Below are 15,401 nucleotides of genomic sequence, written 5' to 3'. Positions count from 1 at the left end.
TCTAGAATTCACAGAGATCTGTCTCTGTCTCCTGTGTCTGTTGTATTTTAGCTCAGATGCTGTATAGCACCTGGCTAAGCCCTGTCTTTTTCTTTTTTTATTTAATTTTACTTTATTACTTATTTGCTTTACATCTTGCGCACTGCCGCCCTGTTCACCCCCTCCCACAATCCTTCCTTTTACCCCTTCCTCTTCTCTAAGCAGGTGAAGACCCCCTGGGTATCCCCCCCACCCTGGCACTTCAAGTCTTTGAGAGACTAGGTGCTTCCTCTCCTACTGAGGGTAACCAAGGCAGCCCAGCTAGCAGAACAAATCCTGTGTGCAGGCAACAGCTTTTGGGACAGCCCCTGCATGTTCTTTGGTTGGTGGTTCAGACTCTGAGAGCCCCAAAAGTCCAAGTTAGTTGACTCTTACTATGAATCATCTATCCCCTTCTGGACCCACAGTCTTTCATCCTATTCTTTCATAAGAGTTCTAAAGCTCTATCTACTGTTTGGCTGTGAGTGTTTGTGTCTCTCTGAGTTAGCTGATGTGTGGAGTCTCTCAGAGGCTGTAAACATAACAGAGTATCACTGATAATATTAGGGATTGGTGCTTGCCTATGGGATTGTTCTCAAGCAGTTTTATTCTTAGTAGCCAGAAATTGGAAATAACTTAGATGTCCCTCAACTGAAGAATGAATAAAGAAATGTGGTGCATCTACACAATGCAATACTATTCAGTTATTAAAAATAAAGACATCATGAATTTTATAGGCAAATGGATGGAACTTGAGGATATTGTCCTGAGTGAGGAAACCTAGACCCAAAAGGACAAGCATGGTCTACACTCAAAAAATACAAGTAGCAGGCTACACTCTACAGACCCAAAGAAGCTAAATAAGAAGGCCCAACCAAGAAGCTTGGATCTCATTTAAAAAGGGAAATAAATTAGCCATAAGAGCAGAAGTCGGGCCGAAACTTGAGAGAAAGGTATGAAAAGGGGAATGGGGGTTGGGGATCATTAGGAGGAAGGTAAATGGATGGCCAGGAAAATGAATGGACATCTGCAACTGACAGGGGTGAGGAGGTAGGGGGCACCTCTAGGACAAGACAGAGAACCAATAAGGAAGGTACCCAATAATCAATAGGGGTGATATTAGCTGTCACTCATTACGTTGGGGATATGGAGCCTGAAGAGGGTACCTCCTGTATTGAGACAGGAACCCAAGTGGAGTGACAGAGGCACCAACCCATGCACAAAACTTTCAACCCAAAACATATCCTGTCTACAAGTAATGCAGGCACAAGGGATGGGGCAGACCCTGTCCCTCTTTTTGTGGGAATTGGTGGCCTTCAGTAGGACTCTGGTCACAGCAGCTAACCTAGGGCTCCATTTCCTTATGCCATGAGAAGGCAGAACTGGGCTGACCTGTCATGTCAAGTATAGGAGAACCCGAAGCTGCTTTTCCCATGGCTGTGGTTTCCCAGAAGTCTCCATGGGTTTTACCACCTGCCTCTGGACCCAGATGTATTTAGTCTGTGTGTAACTGAAAGTTTGTTTCTTCCCCCTGCCACCACTATGTTCTGCTTTAAATTTACTAGGGACTATATTTTTAAATCCACCTTGCATACGATCTCTCTGTAGGTTCTTGCTCCTTGGCTAGAAAATCTCCTTCTTAGCTGCTGGTCTTGTGTTGTTCTAGGAAACTTGTTTTTCTGGCTTTTATCTGCTTTTGTTTTTCTGTTTGTTTGTTTATAAAGACTATGCCTATTATCCTGCTGGCATGACTTCTCTCTGGTTTTTACCTGGGTCCTATAATCTAAACACAGGTTCTAAGTAAGTTCTCATTTCATATTGGTTCACCATTTGTTGAAGTTAGGGCTCTTTCTTTCTCCCAGCCCCATGCTCCCGGAAATAAGACTCAGACTCAAACTATATTTGCAAATATCTTTGCCACATAGCTAGGCTCTTCTCTGACTATATCATGACTTAAAACAACCCATTTGTTCTGATCTACACTTTGCCATGTGGCTGGTTACTGTGCTCAGGTACTATGCTTTTGTCTACTCATCTTCCTGAGCAAATCTCCCAGATCCTGTCTGACTCTATCCCAGAATTTTCTGCCTCCCAAATGTCCCACTTCATATTTCCTGCCTTACCCATAGGCCATCAAATTTATTACTGACAGGTACTACATCCATATAGACACAAGATATTCTCTCTACAGGTCTTGAAGATAAAGAGATCCTAAGACCAAGAAATTTGAAAACCACTTCTATAGTCTACAGTATAGGTTCTTAACCTCTTGTACTGGTCAATTATACCAACAGCAAACATAGCATCTTTGTTTTACTCTACTTGAACATACTTTCCTCTTCTGTGAATATCTTCCTGCTTTTCTGTCCTGGCACAATACACATACCATGTTTTGGATCATTCAGTGGCATTCCACATAAGGAACATAAGTTCATTGGTTACAATTGTTTCTTGGAATTGAGCCATAAGTTATAGCCATTTGAACAAAGCTGAGTTCTAATGTTAGGGAATTCATGGCTCGTGCCTGATCACTCTAACCAAAACAAAACTCATAAGTATTTCTAGAGTTTGTTGCAGATCCCCTTACTTGTACATTCACTAAGAGAAGCCCCAAAATACTGCATTTTTACCAGTACAAATTTAGGGGTAAGTTAAGGATTCGAATATTTGTTTCTGTGTGTATGATCTGAATGTATATGTGCATGTTTATGGATGTGTATACATGTGTATTCATACATGCACATGTAGCCTTCTATGTATGGATGGCAGACGTCAATATAAAGTGTCTTCCTTAGTCACATTCCATCTTATTTTTTAAGAGAAGATCTCTCAATAAAATTGGAGCTCATCAGTAAGGTAAGCTTGCTGGCCACTGATTTCTAAGGATCTTGCCAGTTTCTGTACTCCCTCCCCCACTTCAGCTCTGGGGTAATAGCTAATATCATTTTTTAAAATTATATACCTTCCCCCCTTTTTATTGGATATTCTATGTATTTACATTTCACATGTTATTTCCCTTTCTTGGATACTCCTCTCACATGCCCCTTACCCCTCCTTCTATGAAGATGCTCCCCTACCCACCCACCCACTCCCACCTCACCACCCTGGCTTTCCCCTACACTAGAGAAACGAACCTTTACAGGACCAAGGGCTTCTCCTTTTATTGATGCCAGTCTATGCCATCCTCTGATATATGTGGCTGGAGCTATGGGTACTTCTATGGGTACACTTTGCTTGGTGGTTTAGTCCCTGGGAGCTCCGAGGGGGGTTCTGGTAGGTTAATATTGTTGATCTCCCTATGGGGTTGCAAACCCCTTCAGCTCCTTCATTCCTTTCTCTAATTCCTCGATTGGGGTCCCTGTGCTCAGTCAGATCATAGTTGATATCATACTCTAATTTATGCAAAAAAATTTTCATAGCCAGACTACCAGCCTCAAGACACCAGAGGGCTCTTGATGGTACATTCCCACCCCTATAACTCGTATATTTTAAATAAATGTACCCATTTCTCCTATTCATCCCATAACCTCTAAATCACAAGTTAGCAAGATTCCCTTTCCCCTTGCTGGAAATACAGGGTCACCCTTCTACTGCCTTCCTCCTAGAATCAGAGATAGACTGATTATACACAGTAAGTTCATCAACAATGATATACAAATTTCCTCCTCTGAAACCTATTAGAAGGAGCTGCCTCAAACCCTGCCATGCTGTTGTCTTTTTATGATATTACTAACTCTTCTAATAATCTTTCAAAATGGTCAATCTGTCTCAATGTCCTCTTCCTTGAGTCACAAACCCAAAATTGTTCAGTATACCTAGATAAAATATACTAGAGTAAAAATTAGGGTTGTGTAGTTTAAAATTTCTGAACCATAAAAGTTTCCTTATACCACATTTCCCAAATCATCAGCATCTGATTCAATATTTCCTCATAAAATTGCCCACTACATTGTTGGGCAATATAAATGGTCTAGGAAGACATCCTAAAGAGAGATGACCTGGGAAAATCCTCTTTGATTAAGATGGCGAGACCTTCTGTTTCTATATTATGGAGCTTATAAGTGGTTCTGATTAGTTCAGAAGTTGAATGTGCTGTGCTTCTGAGGATAAATAGCCTTAAGTATCGTCATATCCAAGGAGGTGATGAGCTCATTACCACTCGTGTCCTCAGTATACCCCACCATTGTCAGAAGAGGGACCATTCCATCAGGAAGCAGGGCTATGACCTTAGATCACAGACCCTGAATCTGAGATATAGCATTTGTTGAAATCATATTCTTGATCATTAGAAGATTGAGATCCTGCCAAACACCTTGGCACACCCAAAGTATGGGTGCCTTCTAGAAGACGTAAAGACAAGACAATACATGAATTGGCAAAGTGACTTTAAATCTAACTGAGAATTAATAGACATAGTTTCCAGAAAATACCAAATAAGCTCACTTTCCTGGGCTTTAGTAACAACTAAAATTCCATAAAACGTTTGTTCTTAGCCTTTATTTTTCCCCCATAGAGTTCTTAATTAAGCATTGTGCTGCAGGAATAAGAATTTACTTTTCTCTAGTTTGAGTTTTACTTATTCTTAGAGCTCAATTCACCTTGCATTTCCAGATAGATTCTTTATTCTGAGTGATTCACATTTGGCAGTGTACCTTGTGGTGGGATAAACAGACCATACAACAGAAGAGACTCAAGGATAGAAGACAAGGATGACATGGTACATGATGGATTTGAGGCAACCAAACCCTCCTGATGCTTTAACCTGGTAATTCAAGAGACTTCCAAGTGGCTTTTTATGGACCAAAGACCCAAATAAAAGAGACTGCCAAAGGAAGCAAGTTGAAATCTATTTAATGTGATACTTAGAAATTTTATCTCTATGTACGCAAAGTCTCTTCCTTTACCAAAATTATGGTTTCTTTCTAGTATATCTATTTAGACTACTCACATTGTGTTGAAAAAGACTGGACATAAATTATCATTAGAAAATAAACATAATACCTTTCTCAGGGCCGCACATATGCCAAGGGATTTACAATGATATCCCTCAAACTTCATCCTACTCATAGCATCCATTTGAAAGAAGGCAGGACACTAGAATTCTTGGAGAGTTGATCCACCATCTGACAGTCGGACATGGAGGAAGAACTTCTCATAAAATATGTGATCCTATCAATGGTCCTGAAACCTTAACAATGACTTGGGCAATAAATTGTTGGCAAAAACCTAGAGCCTGCAGTATCATGATTTTGGTTATGAAAAGTGGCACAAAGGACACTTAGAAAGGTCAAATCAGAGAGCTGGTTTTGTTGCTGATGATAAGGGAATAGGTACAATAGGAAATGGAATCATACTCCAGTCTGCAGCGTTGCAAGGAGCCATGAGAGGCTACCCTGCAGGAACAAGAGAGCAACCATGGGCAGGTGCTTCAGAGTAGCAGTATTGGAGCCAGAGAGAGCCACTGGTACAGCCCTGAAGCCTGCAGGAGTCTTGTCCTGAGGTTCTACTTTGCCTCCAGAAGACTCTAAGCATGCTCCTCGAGAAGTCGGTATAATACCAGGAATCCAACCTGTTGTGTTTTCTACTTCTTCCTGTAGGAGATGGGAAAATTGAGTAATTTCAGAACTATCCCTACCCTCTCTGCATTTCTCGAAACCTTACTGTGACACCCCACCCTTACAAGCTGACTGGGAGGCTGCAACAAATTCTACAATGCAGGAGAGCAACAGCTTGCCTTTGTGCTTCCTGTGACTCCTTTTCCCAATTCATGCTCCCTGTCTTTGTTATTTGCTGCCATCATCCTTTGCCTGTCCTTGCCCAATACCATCCCTAAACCTTGCCGAGTGGCTTCTCCTGTGACACGCACATCAATGGTCTTAATCAGTACTGTCTGCTGAGACTCCTTGCAGGCTTTCTCAGCTTTCTTAATGTTCTCTGGAGTCCACTCAACATTATTCAGGACCATCAGGTTCTCCATGGGATTCCTGTGGACAGAAGGGTTCAGGCAGGGACATGGCAATGATCAGAAGCCTTCCACACTAGTATAAGCTACATAGGATGTCGTTTAACTGAATAGAAACTTTTAAATAAGAAAAAAATATCAGAGAGAACTTAGGACAGGAAAAAAAGGTTGCCTTTTAAGGACATAGGTGTCATAGGGTCTAAGAGTTGGATAAGCTTTTGTAAATCTGCAATTAGTCATGATGGTGCACACCTTTAATCCCAGCATTTGGGGGGTAGAGGTCTGTGTATCTTTGTGAGTTTGAGGCCAACCTGATGTACAGAGCAAGTTTCCAGACAGCCAGGGATACAGTGTGAGAAACCATGTCTCGAAAGAAAGAAAGAAAGAAAGAAAGAAAGAAAGAAAGAAAGAAAGAAAGAAAGAAAGAAAGAAAGACAGGAAGGAAGGAAGGAGGAAGGAAGGAAATAAAAAGAAATATGCAATTGCCTTAAAATTTTATGTGTGTCTGTAAAAAAGATGTTTTTAGCATGTTATTAGTCATATAGAAGTGGGCATTTACTTACAGTTTGTGACATGCATATAAACAAGTTTTTGAGTGAAGCCTGAAAGATGGACATTTATGCCCAAGAGATCTGACTTTCAACGGTCTATTGTCATCTGCATCTCTGACTGCCCTTACTGATAGAGAAACTTTCTTGCAAAACTTCTGTTTTCAGAGCTTATTGAATCAACACTGAATGGAGCAAGGATGAGAAAGGAAGGGTGAGATTAGGCCACCCACTGACAAGATCCCTTCCCATGTACTGGTAGGCTTTTGCTTCTAGACTGACTTACTCTGATGCTTCTTCCCCCAGCTCATTGGTCACATAGATGATATCAGGGTATCCCATGCAACTGGAGATGTTAATTCTGGGATAGTAGAAGAAGAAGATGAGGCACATCTCATTAATGGTGCTGGCACCTCCCTGGAGAAGGTGAAAGAGGGAGAGACAAGTAAAAGCATGCAGAGAAGGAAAAGGCAAACAACAAACTGGGAAAGCTCCCACTCTTCCAGAGAGCTCTTCCTCTTCCCATAGAGCCTGGCCCACCACACCTTACCAGATCTCATCCTTTCTCCTCCTCTATTTCCAGCCACTGAATGAGTGTTGACATTGTTTCTAAAGAATTATTCTTTAAAATATTAGGCATATTTTTCTTATCCTCCACATTCACACTGCTACCCCGTGGTGTGGGTCAAACTCCCTACTTTGCCAGTGTCAGCCAGGACCCTGGCTTTTATCCATTCTCCTCTCCCTGCAGCAGCTGATCATTTGTCTATAATATGTGCATGTGTGTGTGTGTGTGTGTGTGTGTGTGTGTGTGGATGTATGTGTGTACATGTGTGTGTGTGTACATGTGTGTGTGTGTGAGTGATAACTTATTCTAAGACAAATTATTTGATTACATACAAGAAACCCTAGCTTATCTATTCCCCTCTATTATTGATATGGCAAGTACAATTTTACAATTAGACCCTGGTGTCTAAGAGTTATAGGTAGGGCAGCATCTTCTCTGCTTTGAGAACTCTTCCTAGTCACAAATCCCTCAAACTAATCCCGTTACTTCTTATGTCTTCCCATGTTCTTTAATCCCACCTGAGCTCATTGTTCTTCACCTACATTTAAAGTATTCCTTGCCGATAGGTGACTTTGTCATTTCTGTGCTTTTCCAGAACTCAGCATTGCTATGTGTCTAGAATCATACCCACTTACTGATATCACATGATGCACATGGTATCTTATGGTTCCTGAAATAGCCCTAAACTGTAATCCCATTTTTCCATTTTGATGTCTTCTACCTTGATTTTACAATAACATGTATGGCTGTATTTCTTTCCATGAAAGTGTACAATCCTTTCTGAAGTACTCAGTTGGTCTTTCTATAAAACTGTTGGTTTCTTTGTAATCATGGTAAGAATAACATCTAAGTGAGAATCTACTATAAGGGAGGAAATGGTCCCAATGTCCTATATGTTGTAATTATGGTAACAACAATTAGCTTTAAATGAGCCTCTACTATAAGGCAGGTGATGGCCCTATTGTTCTATATGTGGTAATTATGGCAACAATAGTTAGCTCTAAATGAACATCTACTATAAAACAGGTAATGGTCCCATTGTCCTTTATGTGATAACCAATAATTTCAATAATCTTATGGGATAGTAGCATTATTTTTTCTTTATGAGTTTAGAATGGAGCCAAGATTTTAAACACTTTGTCTAGGTAGTAAAGCTGCTAAATGATTATGCTGGCATTCCAACCCTGGGCAGTTATGACTCCAAGTTCATTAATGGCACTGAGAAGGTGAGAGATGGAGATGCCATACATAACCCATCCTCCTATGGTCTTCAGGGGTCACCAATAAGCAATGTATAGATGTCTTGGATGCATGGAATTGTAAGAACATGAAGAGCCTCACTGAACAGAGGAAAACATAAGCTGGAACTATCAGAGTTATTAGACAGTTAAAGCCAGGATACAGCTTTCTTCAAGGGCTGGTCATTGCGACTGCTGTGGAGAAAGACACTTACAAAAGTCATGAAGTCACGATCCAGTGTCTGGTAATGACATTCTATGAGCAGCTCATCCCCCTAGTCACAGTGAAACATGAGAGCGAGAGCAGAGAGTAAGTCAAGGAGGAACTGCTACAGTCTTGGAACTCTCCGGGCTAGCAATGAGCTAAGGTCTCCTTGCCACCCACCCCCCTTGCTCCAGCCACTGTCTCTCCTCAGGTTCCTACCGGCTTAATCACTACAGGCTGATGTAAGTCCCGATACTCTTGCAGATTGAAATCATAGGAGAAATCTTTACAGACTGTTTGGAGTTGGGTTCCATTCCTTAAAGGAGAAAAAAACCCAGAAAAACAGAAATAAGAAGATGAAGCAGAGAAAGCCAGACAAATAAAGATGCGGTATGTGGCCTCACTCAGGAAATGCTAATGAACTAATCCTAAAAGATTATTTTTTTAACATCTATTCCACTTTCTCTAGTTTAGCTTCTTAGGCAGGGATACCGTCATGCAGAAGTAGTAACTAATCCCACACACAGAAGGGAAGGGTTCAAGTTTTTAATTACCTGTATTGCAGAGCTTGCAGTGACCGCCCAGCTAAGTGGGTGTGGAGCAGGCAGGCTGATACATGAATGTCAGCTACTGGAGCCCCATTCATCTGTAACAAGAAGGCATACGGAACTGGTCAAGAACGAAAGCATTATTTTTCTTCATTGATGTTTGATAGCATCTTTTTCTTGGTCTAGTTAAGAATTGCTCTTTTAACTTTTTGTGTTTAGATTTCATTGAGTTTGTTCTTTGACAATTTCATGCATGAAGTAAATTCTGGTGACTGTTCTGCTCCCTGTAATCTCCCTGCTAAGCCTATGACCCACCCTTTTCCATACAAGCGCTCTCCCCATATTCACAGCTTTGCTGTTGTTTTATTTTGGTTTGTAGTGTGGCACCCACTGAGCTTAAACGGGATCACCTGTGTGACCATGGGTTTGGGACTATCTGATGGATCCTGCTGGGATCATTGGTGAATGCATAATAATTATCATTCTCTCCCATCCCATCAGGAGCCAAAACTTTAGCATGAAAGAAAAAACCCTTCTTGATCCAGGACTGAGAGTTGACAGGACCAGTCTTGAGTTGGCTTGCTGCAGGCAGCCACAGCTATGATGAAGTCATGATTGCATTGGCTGTGTCACACCATACCAAGAGGACATTTCCAGCCCTTCTCCCTGCCTTCTGACCATTATATTCTGTCCTCTGCTTTCCCAGATGGGGACGTTCCCATTCCCTTTATTTCCACTGAACTATCCTGTACCACTTTCCACCCAGGTTCTTTGCCACTTAAGCCTCGACACATTTCTCTCTTGCAGAATGGGTGCTTGGCACTTTTCTGAGCACCAGGCTTTAGTCATTTTCCAAACCTGTGGCCCAGGCTTGTTACTTTCAGAATTAGACCGGAACTCTGATGGAGGGGGGAAAAGGTCAGAGAATTCGTGTGTCTTAGTTTCACCTCTTCAAACTTCTCTGTCTTGCATAGCCCGTAGGACAAGAAAGCCTCAGCACCCGGGGGTATAAAGTGAATAGGGAAAACGGAGATGCCCAGCTGGAGGATTCCCATGTCATATTTGCGAAGGTGCGGAGTGTAGTACAGCCGCATCCCTGAGGTATCACGGATACCTGGAATAGAAAGAAATACTCCCCTTAGAGGGTGGGGGTGTGTCACAGTGTGTAGAAAAGCTGGAATGGGCTATGACTAGATGAGTCCAGCATGCATGCCACTTGTCTCCCATATCCAGAGGAACCTGTTACCATAACCTGCTGCCCTCTCATAAGTCCTTTGAATACTCACCTGGAAGGTTCTGAAAATTGCTGTAGTGAATTTCCAGTCGGATCCATTGAGGGTCCAGGGGTGTTCCAATAGAGACACCTACATCATCTGGAATCTGGTAACTCTGTGGTGAATGGAAAACATGGCAGTCATGTGAGAAAGGCTAGAGACAAGATGCTTGGATCTAAGCTCTGCCTCTGCCCCAGTTTTCTAATCTTTCTTTCAGAACTTCTATGCCCCCATGTCTTCCATTAGCCCATTGCCTAACAGCACGCATCCCTTTGTCACAAAATGCCTCCATCTCAGGACTCACAAGGCCCCCGACAGCCCAGCCTGCGATGACATGGGAGCAGAGGGAGAAGGCGGGGTCTGACCCATAGCATTCACTGATGCCCGTGGGGAGCACACTGGAATTGCCACACGCATATATGAGAATGTGATGCACCATCGTCTCATTGCGTTCCACCAGTATAGGTTCAAACTGGACAGAGAAAGGAGGGTAGATTATAGTTAAGATTATGTGTCACATTCTTATTCTCCCCAGTCCTTCCTGACTCCCAAAGCTAAGCCATTCTCTACTTCTCTGAGTTGGTCCTCATCTGTTTCTCTCCCGGAAACCGATCACCTTCCCTAAACTCTACGAGACTCTTCTGCCAACCCCATCTGTTTAAATAAATTTCTTGGGAGCACAGCTCACAAGGCCCAGTCACCAGGGACCTTCCAATGATTCTGACTGTTTTTAGTGACCACAGTCAGTTCAAAATTTGTATATAGGTATCCACCTTCTTTTAAAATCTATTTTAATTGCTCCCCATACATTGGAGCTTATAAAAACACATTCTTGTACTTGGCCTAAATTAACCACAGTTAAAAATTTAGAAGGCTGATTATGTGTTCACTCTGACTTGATTTTCTTCCTGTCTGATGGTGCATGGCCACATGCCTTCTTTGCTTTAACTAGCTCCATTGCTATAAGAGAACAATTCTGGGATCAGGATGGGACTTGAAATTGTTATTTTTAAAAACATACTAATTACTATCCTCTGTCAGAATATCCTCCATTCGAATAAAATTCTTATACTAGTCATAGCTCTGGCCCCAGGAAATTGTGTGGTTTCCAGACCTATAAAACTCCACCTGGCCCTGCTCCACATTTCCTTCCTTTTTTTCCACAGCAACCTTTTCAACCTCCAAACTCCAACATGCCCATTGTTTTGCTACAGTGCCTTTCTTACTTTGGCAGACTTTGTCTCTTGGTTCACATACCTTGTAGATGTGATGCTTTTTGCTGACAATAGGGAGTGGGAGAAAGGTGCAGGCATATGTAGTATCATCCTCTGGAATGAGGAACTGGGGAAAGATGCACAAAAACTGAGTGGAATGGGAATGAGGGTCCCCCAAAAGCTGAGAAGTAGATGGCCTAGGGAGCAGGGATCATCTTGGGGTTAGACTGGCTCTTCTCACATGGTCAAGGGGACTATTAGTAACTTTCCTTTAAGAAATATGGAGGTATCAGGTGCAAGATGAAGGGTCTGGGATGAGTGGGGAGATAGAAAAAGGTTGAGGGAGATAGATGATGTGGTGGAGTCTTACATTACTGATCTTCAAGTCATGAACGATGGTGTCTTCAGGGGCATCTTGATCATCATATTGTAGCATTTGAAGCAAGAAGATGGACTTGACAAAAGTATGCTCCCGACTCATCTTTGGTATGTCATCCAGGCCATAGGCAGCCAGGACCCTCATGGTATCACTCTAGGGGTACCACAAACATTGAAGGTCTGGCATTCAACAGCATTTTGAATTTAGCTATATTCAATTTCTTATATGTGCCACTCATCTACATGGTGGAAGGAGAACAACTTGAGGCAAGATTAGTGTGACTTTGGTTCTACCTCTGAGCTTAAGTTGTTTGTCCTGTGTAACCCTTTCCCATTCTTTTTCTCTGCACCTGCATAATAAGAAGGTTGAACCAAACTTGAACTCCAAATAGTGATATTTAATGAAATTGGTCACAGTCCTTTAATAGGGGAAGAATACAACAGGTAGGCACTTACTCATTGGGTGAGACTATGCCAAGGAATCATTGCAGATTTTAAGAGGTGATACAACTGACCGGTACCCAAGAAGACTTAATGACAAAAGTCCCATAAATTATGACTAGGTGCATGACTCAGGTAATTATATCTTCCCAGGAGAAGATGATTGGGGATTAATATTCTTTTCCTTTTCACATCTTACCGTAATGTCGTGATCATGTGGATCACAGGATCTGAAGGGCCTGGAAAAGCGCATAGTGGTCGAGACAGAATCTTCTGTGAGCTTTAGCAGTTCAGCATCTTGGCTCCCGTCCTGCTCTAGAGTGTCTTCATCCAGAAGGTGCTGATCCTGGGGTCCAGTGGTCATTAATAAGTAAGAACCAGGATCCCAAACAATTAAGCTTTGGAACAACAGGTATATGCTAAAATGGCAGAAGTCACCTACCTTCATTGCACAAGTGGATGTGTTCCTGAGAAAGACATGTCTCTTGGAGATTTACCACCTAGATTTATTCTTTTCACTTCAGATGTTAGATTCATAAATTCTAATAATCCTTCATTGAAATCTTTAGGAAAACTTGTTCTCTGAATTATCTGTACATTTTTTCTCAAGATGCTTTGATTATACATTTTTGTCTACTGTGATGAGCATAGCATTATATAAGTACAGTTCAGAGCTGTGATTGTGAGCTTAGGCTATGTGAGTCTGGGGAGACAAATGCAGATTATAGCAGCAGTTCACAGCCTGTGGGTTGTGACCCCTTTCGGGTATTAAAGGACACTTTCACAGGGCTCACATATCAGATATCCCAAATAGTAGATGTTTACATTACAACTGATAACAAGAACAAAATTACAGTGATGAAACAGCTACAAAAATAATTCTGTGTTTGGGTTTCTCTGCAACACAGGAAAGTGTGTTAAAGGTTCATAGCATTAGAAAGGTTGAGAACCAATGGATTACAGTAATCCTGCTTAGTGATACTGTAGGTTTTAAAAGAATTTGGAACAAAAGCACATAACAATTTTGCTTCTTTTGCTGTTGTTATTATTATTAGACAATTTCATACTGGATTCGACCTGAGTGGGTGTAAAGGACATTGGAGAAAGAGACTGTTCTAGTAACTGACTTCCTTCAGTGACCTGCATTTACTCTGCTCTTAGAAAGGAAGTAGAAAGTAAGTTGTATTAAACTCTTTCAATATAAAACCTCTTCTCTCTTAAAAGTCTCATGGGCAAGTTGCCTGGAAGATGTAGACTGACATCCTAGAGCATCCTCATAGGGAAAAATCTGTAGTCAACCAGAGTTCATGGTGCTTGGCTGTGTTTGCAGAAGAGAAGTTCTTTTCTAGATGCAAAACCACCCTCAACCCAGTGAAGGAGCTCTTCCATGGGTTGGAGGCTAAAGACTATGGACATGAAGTCATCCTCAACTCAACATAAGTAACTTATCCCTAGACTTACCGAAAAGTAGACATTGCCATTGGGTAGGACTCCTCCAACTACTAGATCACTTCCCACAAAGGTGTAGCGATCTGTGATCCCCAGGCCAATCCAGCCAGTTGTTTGGACTTGGAGTTCAAATGTGATTATCTCAGCCTCATAATCAAAGTCCCAGAGCAAGAAAACAGAATGGGAAGGATCTAGGAACCTGGAATAACGAAGGGGAGATGTAGGGTCCAGACGCTTGCCTTGGGAAAAGACTGCTAGGACCAAAAGTAAGAAAAGCCTGGAGAGAAAATAGGCCATGGCTCCTGGGACCTGAAACAGCTTTCTTGTAGAGGACACTCAAGAGCTCTGGACTTATATGTATCTATACTTGTGCTAGGCACAGTGCCATAGGGGGAGGGACAGGTTGGTATTCTTCTGATCTGATTATCCACTGTGTACACAGTGGTGCCAGTTACACAACTTGAGTGTCCAGGGAGGACACAGAGTAGGATTGTCTCAGTTGAATTCAGGGACTTAATGTGAAGCTGTAGAGTCATGCAGTTTTCCATTAAAACTCAATGGCAGGGTCATGCCCAATGAAAACCTGTAGAGTCAGAGAGGTTCTCATTACCCCCCCCCACCTCTTTGTTCCCCCATATCTACCCTACTTCTGTAATATCCTTAGCAAATAACATTCGTCTGGAATACATCCCCCCCCCCAGTGTCTTTCACCATTGTATCCATGTGTAGAATGGAGGAGGTGGAATGGAGGAGAGGTGTTAAGGCGAAAGACTATAATATAATTTCAGTCTCCAGCAGGAACCCGTGTTTCTAATCCTAGGAAGAACATTTAGAGATGAAAGACTTCTAGAAAAATGGACAAGTCGGTGTAGCTTTGATTTTAGCGATTCATACAGAGGAGCAAGAAGTGAGGGGAACAAAAAGGGGAAAAAACAAGCAACAGATGTGAGTTTGCCTGTGGGATAACTCTACTGCAAACATGAGTGGCTTTTCAAAGAAATCACAGTTCAGTTATTCTCCCCGCTGGATTTAGCCAAGGTTTTGCGTTTTCAAGTGCCTTGGCATTATGTAAACAACTAAAGCTGAAAAGGAATATTTGAATAATAGATCACAATGAAATGAGTCTGTTTAATTGCATGAAAATTTCAGCTCAATTAATTTTTAGATCAATAAGTAGGGGCCAGGAAGGAGAAGCATCAGTACTGTGTGGTCACTACACCCTGTCCAGTGGTGGAGTTGAATGACAGACCACAAGAAAGCCTGTCTCATCTTCACACTTTGTATTCCTTCCTCAAGCCACTGACACTCCAAGGACAACATGTTGGGATTCTGTAAACCCCAGCTTCAGTTATCTGGCAATAGCCAGGCATACCCCACCCCACAGTTATGCCCCACCCCAGTTTCCTGACACTAGAAAAAAGGCTGCTTTCCCCCTCTTCTCTCTCTTGCTTTCTGTGCTCTGCCCCCCCTTCCCATTCCCTATCCCTTCTCTCTCCACATGCTCATGACCAGCCTTTACTTTTGTACTCCTCCCTTTCCCTCCCCCCTCTCTCTACCT

At 42.1% G+C, this 15,401-nt stretch overlaps 1 protein-coding gene across 1 annotated transcript; it reads right to left on the bottom strand.

The window, feature by feature from the left end:
- Window positions 1-5,366: 5,366 nt before the first annotated feature.
- On the bottom strand, window positions 5,367-14,140 carry LOC308432636 (DBH-like monooxygenase protein 2; the record flags this gene model as incomplete). The annotated part of the gene is made up of 13 exons (XM_080932401.1): window positions 5,367-5,609; window positions 5,885-6,002; window positions 6,815-6,945; window positions 8,550-8,609; window positions 8,759-8,855; window positions 9,094-9,185; window positions 10,035-10,201; window positions 10,374-10,476; window positions 10,666-10,833; window positions 11,619-11,702; window positions 11,946-12,107; window positions 12,594-12,740; window positions 13,856-14,140. The coding sequence occupies 13 exons, from the start codon at window positions 14,138-14,140 to the stop codon at window positions 5,367-5,369; spliced, it is 1,857 nt and encodes a 618-aa protein (XP_080788527.1).
- Window positions 14,141-15,401: the final 1,261 nt, after the last annotated feature.

This window comes from Micromys minutus (genome assembly GCF_963924665.1).
Source record: "Micromys minutus genome assembly, chromosome: 18".
NCBI lineage: Eukaryota > Metazoa > Chordata > Mammalia > Rodentia > Muridae > Micromys > Micromys minutus.
Note: the sequence above shows the minus strand (reverse complement) of the source record. Positions and strands in the feature narration are given on the sequence as shown.